The 25,699-nt window shown below is 60.6% G+C and overlaps 1 protein-coding gene across 1 annotated transcript in view; it reads left to right on the forward strand.

Moving 5' to 3' along the window:
* The window catches only part of SMC3 (structural maintenance of chromosomes 3), a 124,844-nt gene that overhangs the window by 16,810 nt on the left and 82,335 nt on the right, over positions 1-25,699 (forward strand). Inside the window, 2 exon segments of the mRNA XM_076057531.1 lie at positions 3,570-3,648; positions 10,839-10,956. Coding sequence (XP_075913646.1) covers positions 3,570-3,648; positions 10,839-10,956 — 197 coding nt within the window.

A 25,699-nucleotide genomic window follows, 5' to 3' on the forward strand; every position in this document is an offset into this window, starting at 1 on the left:
ACACAGCGCTCCACACAGATAACAACACTTCACACAGCTAACACAGCACTACACACAGCTAACACAGTGCGACACACAGCTAACACAACACGTCACACAGCTAACACAACACTACACACAGCTAACACAGCGCTCCACACAGCTAACACAGCACTACACACAGCTAACACAGCACTACACACAGCTAACACAACACCACACACAGCTAACACAGCACTACACACAGCTAACACAACACTACACACAGCTAACACAGCACTACACACAGCTAACACAACACTACACACAGCTAACACAGTGTGACACACAGCTAACACAGCGCTCCACACAGCTAACACAACACTACACACAGCTAACAACACTTCACACAGCTAACACAGCACTACACACAGCTAACTCACAGCTAACAACACTACACACAGCTAACACAGCACTACACACAGCTAACACAGCACCACACACAGCTAACACAGCACACACACAGCTAACACAGCACCACACACAGCTAACACAGCACACACACAGCTAACACAGTGCGACACACAGCTAACACAGCACTACACACAGCTAACACAGCACTACATACAGCTAACACAGCGCTCCACACAGCTAACACAGCACCACACACAGCTAACACCGCACTACACACAGCTAACACAGCACACACGGCTAACACAGCACCACACACAGCTAACACAGTGCGACACACAGCTAACACAGCGCTCCACACAGCTAACACACAGCTAACACAGCACTTCACACAGCTAACACAACACTACACACAGCTAACACAACACTACACACAGCTAACACAGCACCACACACAGCTAACACAGCACTACACACAGCTAACACAGTGCGACACACAGCTAACACAGCTAACACACAGCTAACACAGCACTCCACACAGCTAACACAGCACACACACAGCTAACACACAGCTAACACAGCACCACACACAGCTAACACAGCACTCCACACAGCTAACACAGCACACACACAGCTAACACAACACTACACACAGCTAACACAACACCACACACAGCTAACACAGCACTACACACAGCTAACACAACACTTCACACAGCTAACACAGCATACACACAGCTAACACAGCACACACACAGCTAACACAACACTACACACAGCTAACACAACACCACACACAGCTAACACAGCACTACACACAGCTAACACAGCACCACACACAGCTAACACAGCGCTCCACACAGCTGTCCCCCAGGTAGCCTCTAACAGGGCTGTAGGGGCAAGTGCTGAGACACAGACAAAGCTCCCCCAGGTAGCCTCTAGCAGGGCTGTAGGGGAAAGTGCTGAGACACAGACAAAGCTCCCCCAGGTAGCCTCTAGCAGGGCTGTAGGGGCAAGTGCTGAGACACAGACAAAGCTCCCCCAGGTAGCCTCTAGCAGGGCTGTAGGGGCAAGTGCTGAGACACAGACAAAGCTCCCCCAGGTAGCCTCTAGCAGGGCTGTAGGGGCAAGTGCTGAGACACAGATACAAAGCTCCCCCAGGTAGCCTCTAGCAGGGCTGTAGGGGCAAGTGCTGAGACACAGACACAGCTCCCCCAGGTAGCCTCTAGCAGGGCTCTAGGGGCAAGTGCTGAGACACAGACAAAGCTCCCCCAGGTAGCCTCTAGCAGGGCTGTAGGGGCAAGTGCTGATACACAGACAAAGCTCCCCCAGGTAGGCTCTAGCACGGCTGTAGGGACAAGTGCTGAGACACAGACAAAGCTCCCCCAGGTAGCCTTTCGCAGGGCTGTAGGGGCAAGTGCCGAGACACAGACAAAGCTCCCCCAGGTAGCCTCTAGCAGGGCTGTAGGGGCAAGTGCCGAGACACAGACAAAGCTCCCCCAGGTAGCCTCTAACAGAGCTGTAGGGGCAAGTGCCGAGACAGACAAAGCTCTCCCAGGTAGCCTCTAGCAGGGCTGTAGGGGCAAGTGCCGAGACACAGACAAAGCTCCCCCAAGTAGTCTCTAGCAGGGCTGTAGGGGCAAGTGCCGAGACACAGACAAAGCTCCCCCAGGTAGCTTCTAGCAGGGATGCAGAGGCAAGTGCCAAGACACAGACAAAGCTCCCCCAGGTAGCCTCTAGCAGGGCTGTAGGGGCAAGTGCCGAGACACGGACAAAAAGCTCCCCCAGGTAGCCTCTAGCAGGGCTGTAGGGGCAAGTGCTGAGACACAGACAAAGCTCCTCCAGATAGCCTCTAGCAGGGTTGTAGGGGCAAGTGCTGAGACACAGACAAAGGTCCCCCAGATAGCCTCTAGCAGGGCTGTAGGGGCAAGTGCAGAGACACAGACAAAGCTCCCCCAGATAGCCTCTAGCAGGGCTGTAGGGGCAAGTGCTGAGACACAGACAAAATGCTCCCCCAGGTAGCCTCTAGCAGGGCTGTAGGGGCAAGTGCTGATACACAGACAAAGCTCCCCCAGATAGCCTCTAGCAGGGCTGTAGGGGTAAGTGCCGAGACACAGACAAAGCTCCCCCAGGTAGCGTCTAGCAGGGCTGTAGGGGCAAGTGCCGAGACACGGACAAAAAGCTCCCCCAGGTAGCCTCTAGCAGGGCTGTAGGGGCAAGTGCCGAGACACAGACAAAGCTCCCCCAGGTAGCCTCCTGTAGGGGCAAGTGCCGAGACACAGACAAAGCTCCCCCAGGTAGCCTCTAGCAGGGCTGTAGGGGCAAGTGCTGATACACAGACAAAGCTCCCCCAGGTAGCCTCTAGCAGGGCTGCAGGGGCAAGTGTCGGGACACAGACAAAGCTCCCCCAGGTAGCATCTAGGAGGGCTGCAGGGGCAAGTGCTGAGACACAGACAAAGCTCCCCCAGGTAGCATCTAGGAGGGCTGTAGGGGCAAGTGCTGAGACACAGACAAAGCTCCCCCAGGTAGCCTCCAGCAGGGCTGTAGGGGCAAGTGCTGAGACACAGACAAAGCTCCCTCAGGTAGCCTCCAGCAGGGCTGTAGGGGCAAGTGCTGAGACACAGACAAAGCTCCCCCAGGTAGCCTCTAGCAGGGCTGTAGGGGCAAGTGCCGAGACACAGACAAAAAGCTCCCCCAGGTAGCCTCTAGCAGGGCTGTAGGGGCAAGTGCCGAGACACAGACAAAGCTCCCCCAGGTAGCCTCTAGCAGGGCTGCAGGGGCAAGTGCCGAGACACAGACAAAGCTCCCCCAGGTAGCCTCTAGCAGGGCTGTAGGGGCAAGTGCCGAGACACATACAAAGCTCCCCCAGGTAGCTTCTAGCAGGGCTGCAGGGGCAAGTGCCGAGACACAGACAAAGCTCCCCCAGGTAGCCTAAAGCAGGGCTGTAGGGGCAAGTGCCGAGACACGGACAAAAAGCTCCCCCAGGTAGCCTCTAGCAGGGCTGTAGGGGCAAGTGGTGAGACACAGACAAAGCTCCCCCAGGTAGCCTCTAGCAGGGCTGTAGGGGCAAGTGCTGAGACACAGACAAAGCTCCCCCCAGGTAGCCTCTAGGAGGGCCGTAGGGCGTGGCTCCCCACACGCACTTGCCCCGCCCGCCTGTGTGGAGGCTACACGGGTGCCCTTTGTCTGTGTGGCTGCAGGAAGAATGACGTCATGAACTTACTGGAGAGCGCCGGCTTCTCCCGTAGCAACCCTTACTACATCGTCAAGCAGGGCAAGGTGACGTGGCGGTGTGGTGTGGTGAGGGTGGTGAGGGTGTGGTGAGGGTGGTAAGGGTGTGGTGGTGTGGTGAGGGTGATAGTGGTGGTGATCATGGTGGTGATCATGGTAATAGTGATAGTGGTGGTGGTGATGGTGGTGATCATGGTAATAGTGATAGTGGTGGTGGTGATGGTGATAGGGATAGTGGTGGTGATGATGGTGGTGATAGTGATAGTGGTGGTGGTGATAGTGGTGGTGGGTGTGGCGGTGTGGTGGTGAGTGTGGCGGTGTGGTGAGGGTGGCGGTGTGGTGAGGGTGGCGGTGTGGTGAGGGTGGCGGTGTGGTGAGGGTGGTGAGGGTGGTGTGGTGAGGGTGGTGAGGGTGGCGGTGTGGTGGGGGTGGCGGTGTGGTGTGGTGAGGGTGGCGGTGTGGTGGGGGTGGTGAGGGTGGTGTGGTGAGGGTGGTGGCATTGGTGGTGGTGTGGTGGTGGTGGCGGTGTGGTGGGGGTGGCGGTGTGGTGAGGGTGGCGGTGTGGTGAGGGTGTGGTGTGGTGGGGGTGGTGATGTGGTGAGGGTGGCGGTGTGGTGAGGGTGGCGGTGTGGTGAGGGTGGCGGTGTGGTGAGGGTGGCGGTGTGGTGAGGGTGGCGGTGTGGTGAGGGTGGCGGTGTGGTGAGGGTGGCGGTGTGGTGAGGGTGGCGGTGTGGTGAGGGTGGCGGTGTGGTGAGGGTGGGGGTGGTGGCATTGGTGGTGGTGTGGTGGTGGTGATGGTGATGGTTGTGGGGGTGATGGTGGTTGTGGTGTTGCCTCACGGCCAACACCGGTGATGATTATCTGAACCGGTCCTGGGCCTCCCCGAGGTCGACTCAGTCTCAAATGAGTATCTGGCATAGCGCGGTAGTGGTGGTGTAGCGTGGTAGTGGTGGTAGTGGTGGTGTAGCGGTGGTGGTGTAGCGGTAGTAGCGGTAGTAGTGGTGGTGGTGTAGCGGTGGTGGTGGTGTAGCGGTGGTGGTGTAGCGGTGGTGGTGTAGCGGTGGTGGTGTAGCGGTGGTGGTGTAGCGGTGGTGGTGTAGCGGTGGTGGTGTGGTGGTGGTGTAGTGGTGGTGGTGTAGCGGTGGTGGTGTAGCGGTGGTGGTGTAGCGGTGGTGTAGCGGTGGTGTAGCGGTGGTGGTGTAGCGGTGGTGGTGTAGTGGTGGTGTAGCGGTGGTGGTGTAGCGGTGGTGGTGTAGCGGTGGTGGTGTAGTTGTGGTGTAGTGGTGGTGTAGTGGTGGTGTAGTGAACATCGCTAGCACTGGGGGGAGACAAAGGCGGACGGGCGTGGTGGTGGTACTAGCCACCACCACCGCCTCTGTGTGTAGCCACAGTGCCGGTAGCCTTCATAGACGCTGCTGCTACTTGCTTCAAACAACACTTGTCCCTACAGGCTATTACAGGCTACACGGGGGAGCTTTGTCTTTGCTTTGCTCTCTCCCTGTCTCTCTCTGCCTGTCTCTCTTCCCATTAATCTAAAAACTAAAACTGTTTTGTGCCTCACCAAGGTTAGGCCGCGCGCTGAGCTGTGTGGTGATGATGTTAGCCGGTGTTGACGATGTTGCTGCTATTTGCATTATGAGACCTCCTTTGCCAGTAACAAGATATAGTAATTAGGTTTTACCCTTTTAACTGGCACAAAAGAAACTGACACCTTTATTCAAGGCATCGTGTTTGCAATAACCACAACACAACGCAGTCAAAATGCAAACAAAAGAGACAACTCTGATGATAATGATATTGGCACTGTCCTTGAATTTGATTGATCCACACCCGAGACGGCTTTTCTTAGAGCCCTTTAAGTCTCTCCACTGGTGTTGGACCAGAAGACGCCAAAAGGCGTACAACTCAAAAACAGCGAACTATCAGAGTTATTGAGGGCTCGGGGTGAGCATTAACATTATGAGACCTCCTTTGCCAGTGACAAGATATAGGAATAGGTTTTTACCCTTTTTTAACTGGCACAAAAAACTGACACCTTTATTCAAGGCATCATGTTTAGCAATAACCACAACACAAGCAGTCAAAATGCAAACAAAAGAGACAACTCTGATAATGATATTTGGCACTGTCCTTGAAAGGTGTCAGTTTTTTGTGCCAGTTAAAAGGGTAAAACCTATTCCTATATCTTGTTACTGGCAAAGGAGGTCTCATAATGTAAATGCTCACCCCGAGCCCTCAATAACTCTGATAGTTCGCTGTTTTTGAGTTGTACGCCTTTTGGCGTCTTCTGGTCCAACACCCAGTGGAGAGACTAAAGGGCTCTAAGAAAAGCCGTCTCGGGTGTGGACCAATCAAATTCAAGGACAGTGCCAAATATCATTATCATCAGAGTTGTCTCTTTTTGTTTGCATTTTGACTGCGTTGTGTTGTGGTTATTGCAAACACGATGCCTTGAATAAAGTTTGTCAGTTTTTGGTGCCAGTTAAAAGGGTAAAACCTAATTACTAGATGTTGTTACTGCTCGCAAACTGCTTTTCCAGGTTTTGCTCTACCTAGATTTATTGAATTTCGAGTCCCGCCTGCGGTTGCCTTGGAAGGGCCACACCTAATTATTTTCGCGGGCCGAACTTTCCCCAGCCCCTGCACTAAGCGGATGATTCTAAATGTGGAGGGGAAAACCGGAGGACCCGGGTGAAAATCCACGCCACCACGGGGAGAGAGAGAGAGAGACACGCAAACTCCAAATATACAGCAGCGGGCGTCAGGGTTGGGATTAAACCCACGACCTCCTGCGTACCAGGCGAGGTAGTTAGCATATAGCCACCGTGGTGTCAGGGTCCGGGATCGAACCCACGACCTCCTGCGTACCAGGCGAGGTAGTTAACATCTCCTAGCCACCGTGGTGTCAGGGTCCGGGATCGAACCCACGACCTCCTGCGTACCAGGCGAGGTAGTTAACATCTCCTAGCCACTGTGGTGTCAGGGTTGGGATGGAACCCACGACCTCCTGCGTACCAGGCGAGGTAGTTAACATCTCCTAGCCACTGTGGTGTCAGGGTTGGGATCGAAACCCACGACCTCCTGCGTACCACGCGAGGTAGTTAACATCTCCTAGCCACTGTGGTGTCAGGGTCCGGGATGGAACCCACGACCTCCTGCGTACCTGGCGAGGTAGTTAACATCTCCTAGCCACTGTGGTGTCAGGGTTCGGGATGGAACCCACGGCCTCCTGAGTACCAGGCGAGGTAGTTAGCATCTCCTAGCCACTGTGGTGTCAGGGTCCGGGATCGAACCCACGACCTCCTGCGTACCAGGCGAGGTAGTTAACATCTCCTAGCTATCGTGGTGTCTGGGTTGTGATCGAACCCACGACCTCCTGCGGACCAGGCGAGGTAGTTAACATCTCCTAGCTATCGTGGTGTCTGGGTTGTGATCGAACCCACGACCTCCTGCGGACCAGGCGAGGTAGTTAACATCTAGCCACTGTGGTGTCAGATTTGGGATCGAACCCACGACCTCCTGCGTACCAGGCGAGGTAGTTAACATCTCATAGCCACTGTGGTGTCAGGGTTGGGATGGAACCCACGACCTCCTGCGTACCAGGCGAGGTAGTTAACATCTAGCCACTGTGGTGTCAGATTTGAGATCGAACCCACGACCTCCTGCGTACCAGGCGAGGTAGTTAACATCTCCTAGCCACTGTGGTGTCAGGGTTCGGGATCGAACCCACGACGTCCTGCGTACCAGGCGAGGTAGTTAACATCTCCTAGCCACTGTGGTGTCAGGGTTGGGATGGAACCCACGACCTCCTGTGTACCAGGCGAGGTAGTTAACATCTCCTAGCCACCGTGGTGTCAGGGTCCGGGATGGAACCCACGACCTCCTGCGTACCAGGCGAGGTAGTTAACATCTCCTAGCCACTGTGGTGTCAGGGTCGGGATGGAACCCACGACCTCCTGCGTACCAGGCGAGGTAGTTAACATCTCCTAGCCACTGTGGTGTCAGGGTCCGGGATCGAACCCACGACCTCCTGCGTACCAGGCGAGGTAGTTAACATCTCCTAGCCACTGTGGTGTCAGGGTTGGGATGGAACCCACGACCTCCTGCGTACCAGGCGAGGTAGTTAACATCTCCTAGCCACCGTGGTGTCAGGGTCCACGATCGAACCCACGACCTCCTGCGTACCAGGCGAGGTAGTTAACATCTCCTAGCCACTGTGGTGTCAGGGTTGGGATGGAACCCACGACCTCCTGCGTACCAGGCGAGGTAGTTAACATCTCCTAGCCACTGTGGTGTCAGGGTTGGGATGGAACCCACGACCTCCTGCGTACCAGGCGAGGTAGTTAACATCTCCTAGCCACCGTGGTGTCAGGGTTGTGATCGAACCCACGACCTCCTGCGTACCAGGCGAGGTAGTTAACATCTCCTAGCCACCGTGGTGTCAGGGTCCGGGATCGAACCCACGACCTCCTGCGTACCAGGCGAGGTAGTTAACATCTAGCCACTGTGGTGTCAGATTTGGGATCGAACCCACGACCTCCTGCGTACCAGGCGAGGTAGTTGACATCTCCTAGCCACCGTGGTGTCAGGGTCCGGGATGGAACCCACGACCTCCTGCGTACCAGGCGAGGTAGTTAACATCTCCTAGCAACTGTGGTGTCAGGGTCAGGGATCGAACCCACGACCTCCTGCATACCAGGCGAGGTAGTTAACATCTCCTAGCCACTGTGGTGTCAGGGTCCGGGATGGAACCCACGACCTCCTGTGTACCAGGCGAGGTAGTTAACATCTCCTAGCCACCGTGGTGTCAGGGTCCGGGATCGAACCCACGACCTCCTGCGTACCAGGCAAGGTAGTTAACATCTCCTAGCCACTGTGGTGTCAGGGTTGGGATGGAACCCACGATCTCCTGCGTACCAGGCGAGGTAGTTAACATCTCATAGCCACCGTGGTGTCAGGGTTGGGATGGAACCCACGACCTCCTGCGTACCAGGCGAGGTAGTTAACATCTAGTCACTGTGGTGTCAGATTTGGGATCGAACCCACGACCTCCTGCGTACCAGGCGAGGTAGTTAACATCTCCTAGCCACCGTGGTGTGAGGGTCCGGGATCGAACCCACGACCTCCTGCGTACCAGGCAAGGTAGTTAACATCTCCTAGCCACTGTGGTGTCAAGGTTGGGATGGAACCCACGACCTCCTGCGTATCAGGCGAGGTAGTTAACATCTAGTCACTGTGGTGTCAGATTTGGGATCGAACCCACGACCTCCTGCGTACCAGGCGAGGTAGTTAACATCTCCTAGCCACCGTCAGTGTCCGGGATGGAACCCACGACCTCCTGCGTACCAGGCGAGGTAGTTAACATCTAGCCACTGTGGTGTCAAGGTCGGGATCGAACCCACGACCTCCTGCGTACCAGGCGAGGTAGTTAACATCTCCTAGCCACCGTGGTGTCAGGGTCCGGGATCGAACCCACGACCTCCTGCGTACCAGGCGAGGTAGTTAACATCTAGCAACTGTGGTGTCAGATTTGGGATCGAACCCACGACCTCCTGCGTACCAGGCGAGGTAGTTAACATTTCCTAGCCACTGTGGTGTCAGGGTTGGGATGGAACCCACGACCTCCTGCGTACCAGGCGAGGTAGTTAACATCTCCTAGCTATCGTGGTGTCTGGGTTGTGATCGAACCCACGACCTCCTGCGTACCTGGCGAGGTAGTTAACATCTCCTAGCCACTGTGGTGTCAGGGTCCGGGATCGAACCCACGACCTCCTGCGTACCAGGCGAGGTAGTTAACATCTCCTAGCCACTGTGGTGTCAGGGTCCGGGATCGAACCCACGACCTCCTGCGTACCAGGCGAGGTAGTTAACATCTCCTAGCCACTGTGGTGTCAGGGTTGGGATGGAACCCACGATCTCCTGCGTACCAGGCGAGGTAGTTAACATCTCATAGCCACCGTGGTGTCAGGGTTGGGATGGAACCCACGACCTCCTGCGTACCAGGCGAGGTAGTTAACATCTAGTCACTGTGGTGTCAGATTTGGGATCGAACCCACGACCTCCTGCGTACCAGGCGAGGTAGTTAACATCTCCTAGCCACCGTGGTGTGAGGGTCCGGGATCGAACCCACGACCTCCTGCGTACCAGGCAAGGTAGTTAACATCTCCTAGCCACTGTGGTGTCAGGGTTGGGATGGAACCCACGACCTCCTGCGTACCAGGCGAGGTAGTTAACATCTAGTCACTGTGGTGTCAGATTTGGGATCGAACCCACGACCTCCTGCGTACCAGGCGAGGTAGTTAACATCTCCTAGCCACCGTCAGTGTCCAGGATGGAACCCACGACCTCCTGCGTACCAGGCGAGGTAGTTAACATCTAGCCACTGTGGTGTCAAGGTCGGGATCGAACCCACGACCTCCTGCGTACCAGGCGAGGTAGTTAACATCTCCTAGCCACCGTGGTGTCAGGGTCCGGGATCGAACCCACGACCTCCTGCGTACCAGGCGAGGTAGTTAACATCTCCTAGCCACTGTGGTGTCAGGGTTCGGGATCGAACCCACGACCTCCTGCGTACCAGGCAAGGTAGTCAACATCTAGCCACTGTGGTGTCAGGGTTCGGGATCGAACCCACGACCTCCTGCGTACCATGCGAGGTAGTTAACATCTAGTCACTGTGGTGTCAGATTTGGGATCGAACCCACGACCTCCTGCGTACCAGGCGAGGTAGTTAACATCTCCTAGCCACTGTGGTGTCAGGGTTGGGATGGAACCCACGACCTCCTGCGTACCAGGCGAGGTAGTTAACATCTCCTAGCCACTGTGGTGTCAGATTTGGGATCGAACCCACGACCTCCTGCGTACCAGGCGAGGTAGTTAACATCTCCTAGCCACTGTGGTGTCAGGGTCCGGGATCGAACCCACGACCTCCTGTGTACCAGGCGAGGTAGTTAACATCTCCTAGCCACCGTGGTGTCAGGGTCCGGGATCGAACCCACGACCTCCTGCGTACCAGGCGAGGTAGTTAACATCTCCTAGCCACTGTGGTGTCAGGGTCCGGGATGGAACCCACGACCTCCTGCGTACCAGGCGAGGTCGTTAACATCTCCTAGCCACCGTGGTGTCAGGGTCCGGGATGGAACCCACGAACTCCTGCGTACCAGGCGAGGTAGTTGACATCTCCCTGGCCACTGTGGTGACCGTGTCTGTCTCTCTCTCTCTCTCTCCGTTTTGTGTCTCAGATCAACCAAATGGCCACAGCCCCCGACTCTCAGCGTCTCAAGCTGCTGAGGGAAGTGGCTGGCACGAGGGTTTACGACGAGAGGAAGGAGGAGAGCATCACTCTGCTCAAGGAGACCGGTGTGGGACGCACGGGGGGACACGCGGGGAGACGCTGGGTGGGAGACACTCGGTGGGAGACACTGGGACACGCGGGGAGACACTGGGTGGGAGACACTGGGACACGCGGGGAGACACTGGGTGGGAGACACTGGGACACGCGGGGAGACACTGGGTGGGAGACACTGGGTGGGAGACACTGGGTGGGAGACACTGGGAGACACTGGGTGGGAGACACTGGGAGACTGGGTGACACTGGGTGGGAGACACTGGGTGGGAGACACTGGGTGGGAGACACTGGGTGGGAGACACTGGGTGGGAGACACTGGGTGGGAGACACTGGGTGGGAGACACTGGGTGGGAGACACTGGGTGGGAGACGCTAGGAGACACTGGGTGGGAGACACTGGGTGGGAGACACTGGGTGGGAGACACTGGGTGGGAGACACTGGGTGGGAGACGCTAGGAGACACTGGGTGGGAGACACTGGGTGGGAGACACTGGGAGACGCTGGGAGACACTGGGTGGGAGACACTGGGTGGGAGACACTGGGTAGGAAACACTGGGTGGGAGACACTGGGAGACACTGGGTGGGAGACACTGGGAGACTGGGTGACACTGGGTGGGAGACACTGGGTGGGAGACACTGGGTGGGAGACACTGGGTGGGAGACACTGGGTGGGAGACACTGGGAGACACTGGGTGGGAGACACTGGGTGGGAGACGGTGGGAGACACTGGGAGACACTGGGTGGGAGACACTGGGAGATGCTGGGAGACACTGGGTGGGAGACACTGGGTGGGAGACACTGGGTGGGAGACACTGGGTGGGAGACACTGGGTGGGAGACACTGGGAGACACTGTGTGGGAGACACTGGGAGACGCTGGGAGACACTGGGAGACACTGGGAGACGCTGGGAGACACTGGGAGACGCTGGGAGACACTGGGAGACGCTGGGAGACACTGGGAGACACTGGGAGACGCTGGGAGACGCTGGGAGACACTGGGAGACACTGGGTGGGAGACACTGGGAGACACTGGGAGATGCTGGGAGACACTGGGTGGGAGACACTGGGAGACACGCAGGGAGACACTGGGTGGGAGACACTGGGAGACACTGGGAGACACTGGGTGGGAGACACTGGGAGACACTGGGAGACGCTGGGTGGCAGACACTGGGAGACACTGGGAGACGCTGGGAGACACTGGGTGGGAGACACTGGGTGGGAGACGCTGGGTGGGAGACACTGGGTGGGAGACACTGGGTGGGAGACACTGGGAGACGCTGGGAGACACTGGGTGGGAGACACTGGGTGGGAGACACTGGGTGGGAGACACTGGGTGGGAGACACTGGGAGACACTGGGAGACGCTAGGAGACACTGGGTGGGAGACACTGGGTGGGAGACACTGGGTCGGAGACACTGGGTGGGAGACACTGGGTGGGAGACACTGGGTGGGAGACGCTAGGAGACACTGGGTGGGAGACACTGGGAGACACTGGGTGGGAGACACTGAGTGGGAGACACTGGGTGGGAGACACTGGGTGGGAGACGCTGGGTGGGAGACGCTGGGTGGGAGACACTGGGTGGGAGATGCTGGGAGACACTGGGTGGGAGACACTGGGTGGGAGACACTGGGAGACACTGGGAGACGCTGGGACACGCGGGGAGACACTGGGTGGGAGACGCTTGGTGGAACACGCGGGGAGACACTGGGAGACACTGGGAGACACTGGGTGGGAGACACTGGGTGGGAGATGCTGGGAGACACTGGGTGGGAGACGCTGGGATACGCGGGGAGACACTGGGTGGGAGACACTGGGTGGGAGACACTGGGTGGGAGACACTGGGTGGGAGACACTGGGTGGGAGACGCTGGGTGGGAGACGCTGGGTGGGAGACGCTGGGTGGGAGACGCTGGGTGGGAGACGCTGGGTGGGAGACACTGGGTGGGAGACACTGGGTGGGAGACACTGGGTGGGAGATGCTGGGAGACACTGGGTGGGAGACACTGGGTGGGAGACGCTGAGAGACACTGGGAGACACTGGGTGGGAGACGCTGGGACACGCGGGGAGACACTGGGTGGGAGACACTCGGTGGGAGACACTGGGTGGGAGACACTGGGTGGGAGACACTGGGTGGGAGACACTGGGTGGGAGACACTGGGTGGGAGACGCTGGGTGGGAGACGCTGGGTGGGAGACACTGGGTGGGAGACACTGGGTGGGAGACACTGGGTGGGAGACGCTGGGTGAGAGACGCTGGGAGACACTGGGAGACACTGGGTGGGAGACACTGGGTGGGAGACACTGGGTGGGAGACACTGGGAGACACTGGGTGGGAGACGCTGGGTGGGAGACACTGGGTGGGAGACACTGGGTGGGAGACACTGGGAGACACTGGGTGGGAGACGCTGGGTGGGAGACAGTGGGTGGGAGACAGTGGGTGGGAGACACTGGGTGGGAGACGCTGGGTGGGAGACGCTGGGTGGGAGACGCTGGGTGGGAGACGCTGGGTGGGAGACGCTGGGTGGGAGACACTGGGTGGGAGACGCTGGGTGGGAGACACTGGGTGGGAGACACTGGGTGGGAGACGCTGGGTGGGAGACACTGGGTGGGAGACACTGGGTGGGAGACACTGGGTGGGAGACACTGGGTGGGAGACGCTGGGTGGGAGACACTGGGTGGGAGACACTGGGTGGGAGACACTGGGAGACACTGGGTGGGAGACGCTGGGAGGCACTGGGTGGGAGACGCTGGGTGGGAGACGCTGGGTGGGAGACACTGGGTGGGAGACACTGGGAGACACTGGGTGGGAGATGCTGGTAGACACTGGGTGGGAGACACTGGGAGACACTGGGTGGGAGACGCTGGGTGGGAGACACTGGGTGGGAGACACTGGGTGGGAGACACTGGGTGGGAGACACTGGGTGGGAGACACTGGGTGGGAGACGCTTGGTGGGAGACGCTGGATGGGAGACACTGGGTGGAAGACGCTGGGTGGGAGACACTGGGTAGGAGACACTGGGAGACACTGGGTGGGAGACACTGGGTGGGAGACACTGGGTGGGAGACACTGGGTAGGAGACAGACACTGGGAGACACTGGGTGGGAGACGCTGGGTGGGAGACACTGGGAGACACTGGGTGGGAGATACTGGGTGGGACACGCTGGGTCGGAGACACTGGGTGGGAGACACTGGGAGACGCTGGGTGGGAGACACTGGGTGGGAGACACTGGGTGGGAGACACTGGGTGGGAGACACTGGGTGGGAGACATTGGGTGGGAGACACTGGGTGGGAGACACTGGGTGGGAGACACTGGGTGGGAGACACTGGGTGGGAGACACTGGGTGGGAGACACTGGGTGGGAGACACTGGGTGGGAGACAGTGGGTGGGAGACGCTGGGAGACACTGGGTGGGAGACACTGGGTGGGAGACACTGGGTGGGAGACACTGGGTGGGAGACACTGGGTGGGAGACGCTGGGAGACACTGGGTGGGAGACACTGGGAGACACTGGGAGAGACTGGGAGACGCTGGGTGACACTGGGAGACACTGGGAGACGCTGGGAGACACTGGGAGACACTGGGACACGTGGGGAGACACTGGGTGGGAGACACTGGGTGGGAGACACTGGGTGGGAGACACTGGGTGGGAGACACTGGGTGGGAGACGCTGGGTGGGAGACGCTGGGTGGGAGACGCTGGGTGGGAGACGCTGGGTGGGAGACGCTGGGTGGGAGACACTGGGTGGGAGACACTGGGTGGGAGACACTGGGTGGGAGACACTGGGTGGGAGACACTGGGAGACACTGTGTGGGAGACACTGGGAGACGCTGGGAGACACTGGGAGACACTGGGAGACGCTGGGAGACACTGGGAGACGCTGGGAGACACTGGGAGACGCTGGGAGACACTGGGAGACACTGGGAGACACTGGGAGACGCTGGGAGACGCTGGGAGACACTGGGAGACACTGGGTGGGAGACACTGGGAGACACTGGGAGACGCTGGGAGACACTGGGTGGGAGACACTGGGAGACACGCAGGGAGACACTGGGTGGGAGACACTGGGAGACACTGGGAGACACTGGGTGGGAGACACTGGGAGACACTGGGAGACGCTGGGTGGCAGACACTGGGAGACACTGGGAGACGCTGGGAGACACTGGGTGGGAGACACTGGGTGGGAGACGCTGGGTGGGAGACACTGGGTGGGAGACACTGGGAGACGCTGGGAGACACTGGGTGGGAGACACTGGGTGGGAGACACTGGGTGGGAGACACTGGGTGGGAGACACTGGGAGACACTGGGAGACGCTAGGAGACACTGGGTGGGAGACACTGGGTGGGAGACACTGGGTGGGAGACACTGGGTGGGAGACACTGGGTGGGAGACACTGGGTGGGAGACGCTAGGAGACACTGGGTGGGAGACACTGGGAGACACTGGGTGGGAGACACTGAGTGGGAGACACTGGGTGGGAGACACTGGGTGGGAGACGCTGGGTGGGAGACGCTGGGTGGGAGACACTGGGTGGGAGATGCTGGGAGACACTGGGTGGGAGACACTGGGTGACACTGGGAGATGCTGGGACACGCGGGGAGACACTGGGTGGGAGACGCTTGGTGGAACACGCGGGGAGACACTGGGAGACACTGGGAGACACTGGGTGGGAGACACTGGGTGGGAGATGCTGGGAGACACTGGGTGGGAGACACTGGGTGGGAGACACTGGGTGGGAGACGCTGGGAGACACTGGGTGGGAGACGCTGGGATACGCGGGGAGACACTGGGTGGGAGACACTGGGTGGGAGACACTGGGTGGGAGACACTGGGTGGGAGACACTGGGTGGGAGACGCTGGGTGGGAGACGCTGGGTGGGAGACGCTGGGTGGGAGACGCTGGGTGGGAGACGCTGGGTGGGAGACACTGGGTGGGAGACACTGGGTGGGAGACACTGGGTGGGAGATGCTGGGAGACACTGGGTGGGAGACACTGGGTGGGAGACGCTGAGAGACACTGGGAGACACTGGGTGGGAGACGCTGGGACACGCGGGGAGACACTGGGTGGGAGACACTCGGTGGGAGACACTGGGTGGGAGACACTGGGTGGGAGACACTGGGTGGGAGACACTGGGTGGGAGACACTGGGTGGGAGACGCTGGGTGAGAGACGCTGGGAGACACTGGGAGACACTGGGTGGGAGACACTGGGTGGGAGACACTGGGTGGGAGACACTGGGAGACACTGGGTGGGAGACGCTGGGTGGGAGACACTGGGTGGGAGACACTGGGTGGGAGACACTGGGAGACACTGGGTGGGAGACAGTGGGTGGGAGACAGTGGGTGGGAGACAGTGGGTGGGAGACACTGGGTGGGAGACGCTGGGTGGGAGACGCTGGGTGGGAGACGCTGGGTGGGAGACGCTGGGTGGGAGACGCTGGGTGGGAGACACTGGGTGGGAGACGCTGGGTGGGAGACACTGGGTGGGAGACACTGGGTGGGAGACGCTGGGTGGGAGACACTGGGTGGGAGACACTGGGTGGGAGACACTGGGTGGGAGACACTGGGTGGGAGACGCTGGGTGGGAGACACTGGGTGGGAGACACTGGGTGGGAGACGCTGGGAGACACTGGGTGGGAGACGCTGGGAGGCACTGGGTGGGAGACGCTGGGTGGGAGACGCTGGGTGGGAGACACTGGGTGGGAGACACTGGGAGACACTGGGTGGGAGATGCTGGTAGACACTGGGTGGGAGACACTGGGAGACACTGGGTGGGAGACGCTGGGTGGGAGACACTGGGTGGGAGACACTGGGTGGGAGACACTGGGTGGGAGACACTGGGTGGGAGACGCTTGGTGGGAGACGCTGGGTGGGAGACACTGGGTGGAAGACGCTGGGTGGGAGACACTGGGTAGGAGACACTGGGAGACACTGGGTGGGAGACACTGGGTGGGAGACACTGGGTGGGAGACACTGGGTAGGAGACAGACACTGGGAGACACTGGGTGGGAGACGCTGGGTGGGAGACACTGGGAGACACTGGGTGGGAGATACTGGGTGGGACACGCTGGGTCGGAGACACTGGGTGGGAGACACTGGGAGACGCTGGGTGGGAGACACTGGGAGACACTGGGTGGGAGACACTGGGTGGGAGACACTGGGTGGGAGACACTGGGTGGGAGACATTGGGTGGGAGACACTGGGTGGGAGACGCTGGGTGGGAGACACTGGGTGGGAGACACTGGGTGGGAGACACTGGGTGGGAGACGCTGAGAGACACTGGAAGACACTGGGTGGGAGACGCTGGGACACACGGGGAGACACTGGGTGGAAGACACTGGGTGGGAGACACTGGGTGGGAGACACTGGGTGGGAGACACTGGGTGGGAGACACTGGGTGGGAGACGCTGGGACACGCGGGGAGACACTGGGTGGGAGACACTGGGTGGGAGACACTGGGTGGGAGATACTGGGTGGGAGACGCTGGGTGGGAGACGCTGGGTGGGAGACACTGGGAGACACTTGGTGGGAGACACTGGGTGGGAGACACTGGGTGGGAGACGCTGGGTGAGAGACGCTGGGAGACACTGGGAGACACTGGGTGGGAGACGCTGGGTGGCAGACACTGGGTGGGAGACACTGGGTGGGAGACACTGGGAGACACTGGGTGGGAGACGCTGGGTGGGAGACACTGGGTGGGAGACACTGGGTGGGAGACACTGGGAGACACTGGGTGGGAGACGCTGGGTGGGAGACACTGGGTGGGAGACACTGGGTGGGAGACACTGGGAGACACTGGGTGGGAGACACTGGGTGGGAGACGCTGGGTGGGAGACGCTGGGTGGGAGACACTGGGTGGGAGACACTGGGTGGGAGACGCTGGGTGGGAGACACTGGGTGGGAGACACTGGGTGGGAGACACTGGGAGACACTGGGTGGGAGACGCTGGGTGGGAGACACTGGGTGGGAGACACTGGGTGGGAGACACTGGGTGGGAGACACTGGGTGGGAGACGCTGGGTGGGAGACGCTGGGTGGGAGACGCTGGGTGGGAGACACTGGGTGGGAGACACTGGGTGGGAGACACTGGGTGGGAGACGCTAGGAGACACTGGGTGGGAGACACTGGGTGGGAGACACTGGGTGGGAGACGCTGGGTGGGAGACGCTGGGTGGGAGACACTGGGTGGGAGACACTGGGTGGGAGACACTGGGTGGTAGACACTGGGTGGGAGACACTGGGTGGGAGACACTGGGAGACGCTGGGTGGGAGACACTGGGTGGGAGACACTGGGTGGGAGACGCTCGGAGACACTGGGTGGGAGACACTGGGTGGGAGACACTGGGTGGGAGACACTGGGTGGGAGACACTGGGTGGGAGACACTGGGAGACACTGGGTGGGAGACACTGGGTGGGAGACACTGAGTGGGAGACACTGGGAGACGCTGGGTGGGAGACACTGGGTGGGAGACACTGGGTGGGAGACACTGGGTGGGAGACACTGGGTGGGAGACACTGGGAGACACTGGGTGGGAGACACTGGGTGGGAGACACTGGGAGACACTGGGAGACACTGGGTGGGAGACGCTGGGAGACACTGGGAGACACTGGGTGGGAGACGCTGGGAGACACTGGGTGGGAGACACTGGGTGGGAGACACTGGGTGGGAGACACTGGGTGGGAGACACTGGGTGGGAGACACTGGGAGACGCTGGGTGGGAGACACTGGGAGACACTGGGTGGGAGACACTGGGTGGGAGACACTGGGTGGGAGACACTGGGAGACACTGGGTGGGAGACACTGGGAGACACTGGGTGGGAGACACTGGGAGACACTGGGTGGGAGACACTGGGAGACACTGGGAGACACTGGGTGGGAGACACTGGGTGGGAGACACTGGGAGACACTGGGTGGGAGACGCTGGGAGACACTGGGTGGGAGACACTGGGTGGGAGACGCTGAGAGACACTGGGTGGGAGACACTGGGAGACGCTGGGTGGGAGACACTGGGTGGGAGACACTGGGAGACACTGGGTGGGAGACGCTGGGAGACACTGGGAGACACTGGGTGGGAGACGCTGAGAGACACTGGGTGGGAGCCACTGGGAGACACTGGGTGGGAGACACTGGGTGGGAGACACTGGGTGGGAGACACTGGGAGACACTGGTAGACACTGGGTGGGAGACACTGGGTGGGAGATACTGGGTGGGAGACACTGGGTGGGAGACGCTGGGAGACACTGGGTGGGAGACACTGGTAGACACTGGGTGGGAGACACTGGGTGGGAGATACTGGGTGGGAGACACTGGGTGGGAGACACTGGGAGACACTGGGTGGGAGACACTGGGAGACGCTGGGTGGGAGACACTGGGAGACACTGGGTGGGAGACACTGGGTGGGAGACACTGGGAGACACTGGGAGACACTGGGTGGGAGACACTGGGTGGGAGACGCTGGGAGACACTGGGAGACACTGGGTGGGAGACGCTGGGAGACACTGGGTGGGAGACGCTGGGAGACACTGGGTGGGAGACACTGGGTGGGAGACACTGGGTTGGAGACACTGGGAGACGCTGGGTGGGAGACACTGGGTGGGAGACACTGGGAGACACTGGGTGGGAGATGCTGGGAGACACTGGGAGACACTGGGTGGGAGACGCTGAGAGACACTGGGTGGGAGCCACTGGGAGACACTGGGTGGGAGACACTGGGAGACACTGGGTGGGAGACACTGGGAGACACTGGTAGACACTGGGTGGGAGACACTGGGTGGGAGATACTGGGTGGGAGACACTGGGTGGGAGACGCTGGGAGACACTGGGTGGGAGACACTGGTAGACACTGGGTGGGAGAGACTGGGTGGGAGATACTGGGTGGGAGACACTGGGTGGGAGACACTGGGAGACACTGGGTGGGAGACACTGGGAGACGCTGGGTGGGAGACACTGGGAGACACTGGGTGGGAGACACTGGGTGGGAGACACTGGGAGACACTGGGAGACACTGGGTGGGAGACACTGGGTGGGAGACGCTGGGAGACACTGGGAGACACTGGGTGGGAGACACTGGGAGACACTGGGTGGGAGACACTGGGAGACACTGGGAGACACTGGGTGGGAGACGCTGGGAGACACTGGGTGGGAGACACTGGGTGGGAGACACTGGGTGGGATACACTGGGAGACACTGGGAGACGCTGGGTGGGAGACACTGGGTGGGAGACACTGGGAGACACTGGGTGGGAGACGCTGGGAGACACTGGGAGACACTGGGTGGGAGACGCTGAGAGACACTGGGTGGGAGACACTGGGAGACACTGGTAGACACTGGGTGGGAGACACTGGGAGACACTGGGTGGGAGACACTGGGAGACACTGGGTGGGAGACACTGGGAGACACTGGTAGACACTGGGTGGGAGACACTGGGTGGGAGATACTGGGTGGGAGACACTGGGTAGGAGACGCTGGGAGACACTGGGTGGGAGACACTGGGAGACACTGGGAGACACTGGGAGACACTGGGTGGGAGACACTGGGTGGGAGATACTGGGTGGGAGACACTGGGTGGGAGACACTGGGAGACACTGGGTGGGAGACACTGGGAGACGCTGGGTGGGAGACACTGGGAGACACTGGGTGGGAGACACTGGGTGGGAGACACTGGGAGACACTGGGAGACACTGGGTGGGAGACACTGGGTGGGAGACGCTGGGAGACACTGGGAGACACTGGGTGGGAGACGCTGGGAGACACTGGGTGGGAGACACTGGGAGACACTGGGAGATACTGGGTGGGAGACGCTGGGAGACACTGGGTGGGAGATGCTGGGTGGGAGACACTGGGTGGGAGACACTGGGAGACACTGGGAGACGCTGGGTGGGAGACACTGGGTGGGAGACACTGGGAGACACTGGGTGGGAGATGCTGGGAGACACTGGGTGGGAGACGCTGAGAGACACTGGGTGGGAGCCACTGGGAGACACTGGGTGGGAGACACTGGGAGACACTGGGTGGGAGACACTGGGAGACACTGGTAGACACTGGGTGGGAGACACTGGGTGGGAGATACTGGGTGGGAGACACTGGGTGGGAGACGCTGGGAGACACTGGGTGGGAGACACTGGTAGACACTGGGTGGGAGACACTGGGTGGGAGATACTGAGTGGGAGACACTGGGAGACGCTGGGTGGGAGACACTGGGTGGGAGACACTGGGTGGGAGACACTGGGTGGGAGACACTGGGTGGGAGACACTGGGAGACACTGGGTGGGAGACACTGGGTGGGAGACACTGGGAGACACTGGGAGACACTGGGTGGGAGACGCTGGGAGACACTGGGAGACACTGGGTGGGAGACGCTGGGAGACACTGGGTGGGAGACACTGGGTGGGAGACACTGGGTGGGAGACACTGGGTGGGAGACACTGGGTGGGAGACACTGGGAGACGCTGGGTGGGAGACACTGGGAGACACTGGGTGGGAGACACTGGGTGGGAGACACTGGGTGGGAGACACTGGGAGACACTGGGTGGGAGACACTGGGAGACACTGGGTGGGAGACACTGGGAGACACTGGGTGGGAGACACTGGGAGACACTGGGTGGGAGACACTGGGTGGGAGACACTGGGAGACACTGGGTGGGAGACGCTGGGAGACACTGGGTGGGAGACACTGGGTGGGAGACGCTGAGAGACACTGGGTGGGAGACACTGGGAGACGCTGGGTGGGAGACACTGGGTGGGAGACACTGGGAGACACTGGGTGGGAGACGCTGGGAGACACTGGGAGACACTGGGTGGGAGACGCTGAGAGACACTGGGTGGGAGCCACTGGGAGACACTGGGTGGGAGACACTGGGTGGGAGACACTGGGTGGGAGACACTGGGAGACACTGGTAGACACTGGGTGGGAGACACTGGGTGGGAGATACTGGGTGGGAGACACTGGGTGGGAGACGCTGGGAGACACTGGGTGGGAGACACTGGTAGACACTGGGTGGGAGACACTGGGTGGGAGATACTGGGTGGGAGACACTGGGTGGGAGACACTGGGAGACACTGGGTGGGAGACACTGGGAGACGCTGGGTGGGAGACACTGGGAGACACTGGGTGGGAGACACTGGGTGGGAGACACTGGGAGACACTGGGAGACACTGGGTGGGAGACACTGGGTGGGAGACGCTGGGAGACACTGGGAGACACTGGGTGGGAGACGCTGGGAGACACTGGGTGGGAGACGCTGGGAGACACTGGGTGGGAGACACTGGGTGGGAGACACTGGGTTGGAGACACTGGGAGACGCTGGGTGGGAGACACTGGGTGGGAGACACTGGGAGACACTGGGTGGGAGATGCTGGGAGACACTGGGAGACACTGGGTGGGAGACGCTGAGAGACACTGGGTGGGAGCCACTGGGAGACACTGGGTGGGAGACACTGGGAGACACTGGGTGGGAGACACTGGGAGACACTGGTAGACACTGGGTGGGAGACACTGGGTGGGAGATACTGGGTGGGAGACACTGGGTGGGAGACGCTGGGAGACACTGGGTGGGAGACACTGGTAGACACTGGGTGGGAGAGACTGGGTGGGAGATACTGGGTGGGAGACACTGGGTGGGAGACACTGGGAGACACTGGGTGGGAGACACTGGGAGACGCTGGGTGGGAGACACTGGGTGGGAGACACTGGGTGGGAGACACTGGGAGACACTGGTAGACACTGGGTGGGAGACACTGGGTGGGAGATACTGGGTGGGAGACACTGGGTGGGAGACGCTGGGAGACACTGGGTGGGAGACACTGGTAGACACTGGGTGGGAGACACTGGGTGGGAGATACTGGGTGGGAGACACTGGGTGGGAGACACTGGGAGACACTGGGTGGGAGACACTGGGAGACGCTGGGTGGGAGACACTGGGAGACACTGGGTGGGAGACACTGGGTGGGAGACACTGGGAGACACTGGGAGACACTGGGTGGGAGACACTGGGTGGGAGACGCTGGGAGACACTGGGAGACACTGGGTGGGAGACGCTGGGAGACACTGGGTGGGAGACGCTGGGAGACACTGGGTGGGAGACACTGGGTGGGAGACACTGGGTTGGAGACACTGGGAGACGCTGGGTGGGAGACACTGGGTGGGAGACACTGGGAGACACTGGGTGGGAGATGCTGGGAGACACTGGGAGACACTGGGTGGGAGACGCTGAGAGACACTGGGTGGGAGCCACTGGGAGACACTGGGTGGGAGACACTGGGAGACACTGGGTGGGAGACACTGGGAGACACTGGTAGACACTGGGTGGGAGACACTGGGTGGGAGATACTGGGTGGGAGACACTGGGTGGGAGACGCTGGGAGACACTGGGTGGGAGACACTGGTAGACACTGGGTGGGAGAGACTGGGTGGGAGATACTGGGTGGGAGACACTGGGTGGGAGACACTGGGAGACACTGGGTGGGAGACACTGGGAGACGCTGGGTGGGAGACACTGGGAGACACTGGGTGGGAGACACTGGGTGGGAGACACTGGGAGACACTGGGAGACACTGGGTGGGAGACACTGGGTGGGAGACGCTGGGAGACACTGGGAGACACTGGGTGGGAGACACTGGGAGACACTGGGTGGGAGACACTGGGAGACACTGGGAGACACTGGGTGGGAGACGCTGGGAGACACTGGGTGGGAGACACTGGGTGGGAGACACTGGGTGGGATACACTGGGAGACACTGGGAGACGCTGGGTGGGAGACACTGGGTGGGAGACACTGGGAGACACTGGGTGGGAGACGCTGGGAGACACTGGGAGACACTGGGTGGGAGACGCTGAGAGACACTGGGTGGGAGACACTGGGAGACACTGGTAGACACTGGGTGGGAGACACTGGGAGACACTGGGTGGGAGACACTGGGAGACACTGGGTGGGAGACACTGGGAGACACTGGTAGACACTGGGTGGGAGACACTGGGTGGGAGATACTGGGTGGGAGACACTGGGTAGGAGACGCTGGGAGACACTGGGTGGGAGACACTGGGAGACACTGGGAGACACTGGGAGACACTGGGTGGGAGACACTGGGTGGGAGATACTGGGTGGGAGACACTGGGTGGGAGACACTGGGAGACACTGGGTGGGAGACACTGGGAGACGCTGGGTGGGAGACACTGGGAGACACTGGGTGGGAGACACTGGGTGGGAGACACTGGGAGACACTGGGAGACACTGGGTGGGAGACACTGGGTGGGAGACGCTGGGAGACACTGGGAGACACTGGGTGGGAGACGCTGGGAGACACTGGGTGGGAGACACTGGGAGACACTGGGAGATACTGGGTGGGAGACGCTGGGAGACACTGGGTGGGAGATGCTGGGTGGGAGACACTGGGTGGGAGACACTGGGAGACACTGGGAGACGCTGGGTGGGAGACACTGGGTGGGAGACACTGGGAGACACTGGGTGGGAGATGCTGGGAGACACTGGGTGGGAGACGCTGAGAGACACTGGGTGGGAGCCACTGGGAGACACTGGGTGGGAGACACTGGGAGACACTGGGTGGGAGACACTGGGAGACACTGGTAGACACTGGGTGGGAGACACTGGGTGGGAGATACTGGGTGGGAGACACTGGGTGGGAGACGCTGGGAGACACTGGGTGGGAGACACTGGTAGACACTGGGTGGGAGACACTGGGTGGGAGATACTGAGTGGGAGACACTGGGAGACGCTGGGTGGGAGACACTGGGTGGGAGACACTGGGTGGGAGACACTGGGTGGGAGACACTGGGTGGGAGACACTGGGAGACACTGGGTGGGAGACACTGGGTGGGAGACACTGGGAGACACTGGGAGACACTGGGTGGGAGACGCTGGGAGACACTGGGAGACACTGGGTGGGAGACGCTGGGAGACACTGGGTGGGAGACACTGGGTGGGAGACACTGGGTGGGAGACACTGGGTGGGAGACACTGGGTGGGAGACACTGGGAGACGCTGGGTGGGAGACACTGGGAGACACTGGGTGGGAGACACTGGGTGGGAGACACTGGGTGGGAGACACTGGGAGACACTGGGTGGGAGACACTGGGAGACACTGGGTGGGAGACACTGGGAGACACTGGGTGGGAGACACTGGGAGACACTGGGTGGGAGACACTGGGTGGGAGACACTGGGAGACACTGGGTGGGAGACGCTGGGAGACACTGGGTGGGAGACACTGGGTGGGAGACGCTGAGAGACACTGGGTGGGAGACACTGGGAGACGCTGGGTGGGAGACACTGGGTGGGAGACACTGGGAGACACTGGGTGGGAGACGCTGGGAGACACTGGGAGACACTGGGTGGGAGACGCTGAGAGACACTGGGTGGGAGCCACTGGGAGACACTGGGTGGGAGACACTGGGTGGGAGACACTGGGTGGGAGACACTGGGAGACACTGGTAGACACTGGGTGGGAGACACTGGGTGGGAGATACTGGGTGGGAGACACTGGGTGGGAGACGCTGGGAGACACTGGGTGGGAGACACTGGTAGACACTGGGTGGGAGACACTGGGTGGGAGATACTGGGTGGGAGACACTGGGTGGGAGACACTGGGAGACACTGGGTGGGAGACACTGGGAGACGCTGGGTGGGAGACACTGGGAGACACTGGGTGGGAGACACTGGGTGGGAGACACTGGGAGACACTGGGAGACACTGGGTGGGAGACACTGGGTGGGAGACGCTGGGAGACACTGGGAGACACTGGGTGGG

This window comes from Petromyzon marinus, chromosome 83 (genome assembly GCF_048934315.1).
Source record: "Petromyzon marinus isolate PM22_M1 ecotype Great Lakes invasive population chromosome 83, UKy_Petmar_22M1.pri1.0, whole genome shotgun sequence".
Taxonomy (NCBI): Eukaryota; Metazoa; Chordata; class Hyperoartia; order Petromyzontiformes; family Petromyzontidae; genus Petromyzon; species Petromyzon marinus.